The sequence below is a fragment of the Mandrillus leucophaeus genome, unplaced genomic scaffold, assembly GCF_000951045.1.
Source record: "Mandrillus leucophaeus isolate KB7577 unplaced genomic scaffold, Mleu.le_1.0 Scaffold229, whole genome shotgun sequence".
In the NCBI taxonomy this organism is placed as follows: Eukaryota; Metazoa; Chordata; class Mammalia; order Primates; family Cercopithecidae; genus Mandrillus; species Mandrillus leucophaeus.
The window spans coordinates 1,503,184-1,510,968 of record NW_012102354.1 but is presented as its reverse complement, the minus strand read 5'-3'; the positions used below and the strand labels follow the sequence as shown (position 1 = coordinate 1,510,968).

At 38.1% G+C, this 7,785-nt stretch overlaps 1 protein-coding gene across 1 annotated transcript in view; it reads right to left on the bottom strand.

The window, feature by feature from the left end:
• Positions 1-7,023, bottom strand: part of GTF2A1L (general transcription factor IIA, 1-like) — an 84,260-nt gene extending 77,237 nt beyond the window's left edge. Inside the window, exons 1-3 of the mRNA XM_011981601.1 lie at positions 6,926-7,023; positions 3,875-3,976; positions 3,532-3,655 (exon numbers count right to left, since the gene is read on the bottom strand). Coding sequence (XP_011836991.1) covers positions 3,532-3,655; positions 3,875-3,976; positions 6,926-6,946 — 247 coding nt within the window. The 5' untranslated portion in view covers positions 6,947-7,023. The remainder of the gene's footprint in view (positions 1-3,531; positions 3,656-3,874; positions 3,977-6,925) is intronic.
• Between the last annotated feature and the right edge of the window lie 762 nt (positions 7,024-7,785).

The window sequence follows — 7,785 nt, the reverse complement described above, 5'->3', positions numbered from 1 at the left end:
AAAAAAAAAAAAAAAAAAAACAGTCAAATACACAGAGATAGAGAATAAAATAGCAGCTACGAGGGACAGGAAGGGAGAAAATAAGAAGATGTAGGTTAAAGGATACAAAGTCACAGATACATAGGATCAATAAGTTTAAATAGCTAATAGATTACATGACGGCTATACTTAATATTGTTGTGCTACATTTGGGATTTTTGCTAAAAGAGAAGACTTCAGGCATACTAAAAGTACCTAAAATGAGCACCTGTGTGAGATGACAGACAGGTTAATTTGCTAGACTATACCAACCTCTTCACTATCTACCTATCTATCTATCTATCTCAAGGCACCATGCTGAACACCTTAAATACATACAATAAAATTTAAATAAAAAGAAATAGATAAGAACCCAGCTCATTTCTGCAGACCTCATTAAGCTGACATTAACAAGACCTGCAGAAAAGTAAAACAATGCTACTCTTCTTTCTAAATTTTTTTTGTTCTAGAAGAATTATTACTCATAAATATATGCTATTATGTTAAAATGTAATTAAATTTTTTAATAACCCAATATTTTTTAAATTTGTGTTTTAATTTCTAATATAGTAAATAGATACTTACAACCCACATTGTAAAAGCTATTTAGGGTCCTTAATTTTTATGAGCTTAAAGGGGTCCTGAGACCAAACAAAGTTGAGAACTGAAGATACAGGAAATTACTAAACAAATAAAAAACGAAGAACATATGATAGCGCGAACCAGTTTCTGGGGTGTTTTTTTTTTTTTAGGTTCAGCAGGTATGTGTACAGGTTTGTTACAGGGGTATATCATGATGCTGAGGTTTAAGCTTCTATTAATCCCATCACCCAAATAGTGAACATAGTACCCGACGGGTAGTTTTTCAACACTTGCCCCCTTCTCTCCCTCTCTCCTTTTGGAGTTCCCAGTGTTCTCACCTTTCTGTCTATATGTACCCAACGTTTAGCTCCCATTTATAAGTGAGAACATGCAGTATGTGGTTTTCTGTTCCTATGTTAATTCACTTATGATAATGGCCCCAGCAACACCCATATTGCTGCAAAGGACATCTCTCTCTTTTTTATGGTTGCATAGTATTCCATGGTATACATGTACCACATTTTCTTTATCCAATCCACCATGTATGGGTTGAGTTGATTCCACATCTTTGCTAAGGTGAATAGTACTGCAATAAGCATACAAGTGTGGATGTCTTTTTGTTAGAACAATTTATTTTCTTTTGGGTAAATGCCTAGTAATAGGACTGCTGAGTTGAATGGTAGCTCTAAGTTCTCTGAGAAATCTGCAAACTGCTTTCCGCAGAAGCTGAACAAAGTTACATTCCCACCAATAGTGCATAAGTGGTTCCTTTTTTCTGCAGCTTCACCAACATCTGTTTTTCAGTTTTTTAATAATAGCCATTCTGACTAGTGTGAGATGGTATCTTATTGTGATTTTGATAGAGGAAACAAGTTTTAAGATGGAACAGACAAAGGCAAATGACTTCTTGAATTATAGATTTAATTTGAACTTGTTATCAAAAGAGATAAAAAGGTTCTAGAAGTTTAAGTTATTTTAATCAGGCTTTTAAAAGCAAACCATGAGAAGATATAATTAAGAAGTACTTCAATTTTATGAGACTATTTATTTCAAGAATCTTATTGTTGGGTACCTAAAGATGAAGAGAGACAGGAACAAGACTATAAAGCACTTTTAAGGGATACATGTATTTCCTCTTAAACCTCTTCATTATAAATGATGTGGAAGAGAATAAGGAGAAAAACTGTTTAAAATGTAATTATTTCTATTATTCTAACTGCTAAGATACAGAATAAGGTGCTGAGTAAAAACAAACTAGATACATTAGTTGCAAGACTATTTTGTTATTTAAATTACTGGTAATATTACCATCTTCCGGCAAAATCTAGTATTGCAATTTTGAATGACAGAATCTTAGAAGTGTTCACCATGCCTTTTTTTTAAGATGGAGTCTCACTCTGTCGCCCAGGCTGGAGTGCAGTGGCGTGATCTCAGCTCACTGCAACCTCTGCCTCCCGGGTTCAAGTGATTCTCCTGCCTCAGCCTCTCAAGTACGTGGGATCACAGGCATGAGCCACCACGCCTGGCTAATTTTTGTGTTTTTCTTTTTATAGTAGAGACAGGATTTCGCCATGTTGGCCAGGCTGGTCTAGAACTCCTGACCTCAGGTGATCCATCCACTTCGGCCTCTTTTGATAAAAGACAGTCAAGTATTTTCCTCTTCCATATCTACCACACCCTCATGCCAACCATAAGTTAAAAAAAAACATTTAGCATTCTGTAATAAGTAAAACAGTGATTAAGAAAACAAAAGTCCAAAGGAATGTTATTTAAACAGAGAAGGGGATGTCCCAATGAAACAGCAGTTAAAAATTAAAGCATAGCCAAAAACCCAACTGATGAAAAACGTTTCAATGTGTCAACAATTAAAACTGCCAAGACTAATTCTTACAGAGCAAAATTATACTTTATAAACGCAGTATTCAATAAAACTTGTATTTGGTAATTCAACATTCATTGTTAATTTATTCAGTTTTATATGTTAGAACTGCTGCCACATGTAAATTCTCCCACTTTGTAAGAGAAGAAGTACAAGCATCCTTACAGTGTTCTCTTCACCTTGGCCCATGTAATGTTCATGTGAATTTTTCCAAGCATGCAAAGAACTATCTACTTATTATTGATAATCTAACCCAAAATCTACCCTCACTTCTTGCAGACTACTCTGTTGAATTTCAGCTAAACCCAACAAAACTTGTTTGTATGTGAGTATACATTTATGTATACACACGAGTAACATAAAGATTATAAGAATCAGAGGAGAAAGAAAGGAATCAAGCATACAAAGATAGAAAACTCTAAGTTTTATCTTTTATTAGCTAGCCCCTTCCAGTTTAAATTGATAAGCATAACATGGACAAATATTTCCCTTAAAAGCAGAAGTCTAGATTGCTAAGTCCAAGAATAAAGATAAATGCACATGATCAATTTCTAGCCACCATTTTATATATCCAAAACAGTGAGGTAGCCTGAATAATCTCCATATTCTGAACTCTACATTCTGCTCCCAATACATCAGATCTATAACACAAAAAAAAAAATAAAATAAAATAAGAGAACGAGAACACACAAACTTGTGAGCTCTCATCTTTCCCTCTGCCACTTGTAATCCTTGACTAGACCCAATCAAATTATCTGAAATTACCAATGGGTGCTTCCAACAGGCAACAAACTGTGTGACTTTCCTTTAAAGAAAGGCTTTATCATCTTTGTAAAATTTAATATTTAAAATAAAAACTAGTTTGAATAACCCGAGTTTTTAACCAATAATTACATGCGGCAATGATTTATACTGTGTTCATTTAATAGAAATGATTTAGGTGTCCAAGCCTTCTCACCCTAAGAACATTACTCTGTCTAACTGAAAAACAACCCCAAATGAGAATTTGTTCTGAAGATACTAACAGTACTCATTTACTAACGGTATCCAACCTGTTGCCGATTGCAATGTTTGGTGCAAGCTGTGTGGCAACTGAAGAGTAAACAGAGGTGATTGGATGTTATTTCTGAAGAAGTCTTCTGTTGCTTTAGACTGCAAAACCTTGGTTTCCCAGAGCTGCAGAGGAAAAAAAAAAAAAAAGTTTACTGTAAAATAATATATACATATATAATGATACTTCTTTTTTTTTCAGTTTCTTAAAAACTAGCTTGTCATCCTGATGGCACAATGAATGGGTAAGTACTAAACTATAATTTGAGAGATCAGAACTGCATCAGTTTTGTATGCCAAAAAAACAACAAAAGACAGGAAGAAAAAGTTGTATCGGCTACAAACCTGCTTCAAGTCTTTTAAAACTTGTTCCTCTATACCTTCTTCAGCAAATAGATTCCGAACTCCTTCAATTACATCTTCAATTACAGATCTGTAGAGTTTAGACTATATAAAAGCAATTGTCAAAGTTTTATTTTATTTTATTATGTATTTATTTATTTATTTTATTTATTTATTGAGACGGAGTCATGCTCTGTAGCCCAGGCTAGGGTGCAGTGGCACGATCTCAGTTCACTGCAATTTCCACCTCCTGGGTTCAAGCAATTCTGCAGCCTCAGCCTCCTGAGTAGGTGCGATTACAGGTGCATGCCACCACTCCCAGCTAATTTTTGTATTTTTAGGGAGACGGGGTTTCACCATGTTGGTCAGGCTGGTCTCGAACTACTGACCTCATGATCCACCCGCCTCAGCTTCCCAAAGTGCTGGGATTACAGGCATGAGCCACCGCACCCAGCCTGTTACAAGTTTTGACTTCTCAAGTTTGAACATATTTAGCCTTAAAAGATATGCAGTGTATACCTTCTAGTCTTGTAAAGTTACCATAAAAACTTTTACTAAGTACATTCATATTCCCAATATAGTCTTAGCTTTCCATAAACTGTGTTAGCTTCAGACCCGTAGTTTCAGCCTATCTACAAGACTGAATTACAGGACTACAATAACATATGAGCTAATAATCTCAAAGATGTATGGTTATTGTCATGTTACTTGCCTTTTGTGTCAATATTTAACCTCCCCAACTCCTTTTAAAAGGGAAATTAATGTAAGTCAGCTGGAAATAGATCTTCTGTTTTCAATTTACCTTTTTATCAAAGTGGCCAACGGAGAATTTTTTAGGGTTCACTATATTATTTCCACAAATATAAATAAACTCCAAGCCAGAAGACTGGGGTAAGCACTTAAAATAGAGCAATCAAAGCCCATCTCACTTCCAAAATACACAAAGTCCAAAAAATATATATTCTGGACCACTGTCAAATACAACTGCTCCAAAATGGATATCCTACTAGAACCAAAGAAGGGCACGAACGACCTTACCCGTCCAGTGTACATACTGAAGAGACCAAATAACATTCTAAAATACCTCCTAGTCAAACGTGCCATGACAACAAAGTTAAGCAGATTTCTTCCCAGATTAAACACTAGTTATAGCAAAACAAAAGAGGGTATGTGAAAAAACTCAGCCCTTCAAATCTACATAAACTATGCCCCCAGGCCAAAACGGCAATGCTATGTGCTGACAATACTGACCTAGTGGAAGGTCCACGGGCAAGAAACAGCAAGCAGGAATTTAGTTGAGTTGCTCTTATTTCAAATTGCTTAATGAGGCCAAAATGAAAATGAAAATTGTGGCACTCTAGGATTGCCTTTTCATACTACCCACTAAATAAAAACTCTTAAATACTCCTGTTCATACCAAGAGTAGCTACGCGGTTTTTTTGTTGTTTCTTTGTTTGTTTGTTTGTTTTGAGACGGAGTCTTGCTTTGTCACCCAGGCTGGAGTGCAGTGGCACAATCTGGGCTCCCTGCAACATCTGCCTCCTGGGTTCAAGTGATTCTCCTGTCTTAGCATCCAGAGTAGCTGGGACTACAGGCGTGCACTACCTCACCTGGCTAATTTTTTGTATTTTTAGTAGAGATGGGGTGTCACCATGTTGGCCAGGCTGGTCTCAAACTCCTAGGCTCAAGTGATCTGCCCACCTCGACCTTCCAAAGTGCTGGGATTAGAGGTCTAAGCCACCATGCCCAGCCCCCAAGACTATTTGGTATTTAAAGCTATGTTTTAAACTAATCCTTCTAAAGACCCAGGGTAAGCCTATATGAATAGGCCAATCAGTAACATTTAAATAATGTTATTCACAAGCACATGCATTAAGACTAAATGCCCCTAAATTCGTTGCGTCTTCTAAAACAGTTTATCCTGATAAAGGCATACTAAATTGATACTTCAGTGGTAGTCCCAGCTAGTGTGATCAAGCTTAACACTGAAGGAAAAAACTCTCAGGGCTAAAAACATCTTAACACAGCAGTAGTCAAAAAGTACCATTAGAACACAATTTTTCAAAAATCAAAACACGTATTGAACTTATTTTCTCTTCTAGGACCACAGACTTTGTATTGCTTTCCCTGTTATCTTTATTAAAACTATGTCTAGTCCATCTCAACTCCTCTGTTTAAAACAGACACTACTTCATAGAATTCACAATCAGGTAAATTGGCAAACCTAGTAAGCTTATATTCAGGCAGAGTATAGGTATTTTAGGTATCTTAAAACACACTATCATAAAACAGATATAATTAAAGTAGCATGTCTCTAAATTAAACAGAGCTTTTATACTGCATATATGATAACCGGAACCCATAAAATTACACAGATCTGGACAAGCATATTGCCTTTCACAAAATGTGAAGTCTGTTGAGATGAATTGGTAATAAAGATGAATCCTTCATTTTTGTTCTTTGATTCAGGTTTTGAAGATTGATGGTTTCCTAAGTGCCACTGAGACTAGAAATTCTCACTGTGCAAATTAAGTGTCCGTTAGGGGTAGGAGGGTAATGTAGGTTGTACACTTAAGCATTAAGTTGTTAAAGGACAAAGAAATGGGCGGGTAGGGAAAGATACTAAAAACATGTGGGGAGGTAACTTGAGAATCACATTGTTATTTCAAGCAGTAAATAATACAGCTTGGAATTAACAATGTCCACGATAAAATTAACACAACCGAACTTGGGGGTTTTGTAACATCTAGGAAACCAGGAGGGTTGAGGGGGAGTTCCACCTCTAAACACCCCAACTAGATAGCCTCAGTTTTGGTGAAAAGAGAAAAAGGACACTTGTTGTTTCGGCGGAGCTGGCCCAACTTCCTGCTGAACTACTGGCCCTCATCAGCTTCCTCCAACACAGAGGTGAGAAAGAGCCCCAGCCGCTAAAGAAGAGGGTTTATGACAATCTGTAAAGTGTCAGGGGGAAACAAAAGGGTGTGCAGGGTTCGGCTGCTGTGAACCAGGAGTCCCAGGGCGCTCCCTCTACACAGAGTTTGAGGTCCTCCTTACCACCGGGTTGAAGCAGGCCATGACAGCACCTCCAGCACCTGGCCCTTTGCGCCTGCGCGGCACTCAGTGCACGCAGAGGGAAACACTGGGCACGTTTTCAACGATGTACGTCAGGTGCGCAACCGCGGAGAACACCGGGGGTGTGGCTGGGCAGAAGAGAACGTTAATAGATGGAGCCGGCTTAACTGGAGGCGGGGCCAGGGCGGAGAGGCGGTCGGCCTGTGTGGGAAAAAAGACCCGCTAAAACGGATGGGTAGGTTGGGTCTAGCCGGTTTTGGGCCGTTCACAGGTTGTTTCCTCAATCTGCGAAAGATGAAGAAAATCGAGGAGGGGCAATGCAGGGGTAGATCTCAGTCTAACTTCAACTTTGAAGAAGATGGGGAAAGCAAAGAGGGGAGACTAGTGGTATCTGTCCTCTGCATTTACCAATTTTCATTCTTGCCCCTACACCCCACTCACAGCTGAACTCCATTTTTTGTTGTATAAAAATATAACAAGAGCCAAATTTTTCTAAGACTTGTCGGCATGGTACAGCGGCATCAGCAGCATCTGGGAACTTGTTAAATATGCAAATGATGGGTCCCACCCCAGCCCTCCTGAATCAGACTGGAGGATGGAGCCTAGCATTCTGTAAATTTAACATGCTCTCCAGGTGATTCTGATGGGCGCTGAAATGAGACCCACTGACGAAGACAAAGGGTCTCAATTTTGGGTGCACATTAAAATCACCCGGAGAGCTGGAAAAAAAAAAAAAAAAAGCTTAGTGCCTGAATCCCACTCGGCAGAATCTGATTCTAATATGCAGCCAAGGTGGAAAACCACTGCTAAAATAAAGTCATCAGCTAATACCTTCCTGTCTC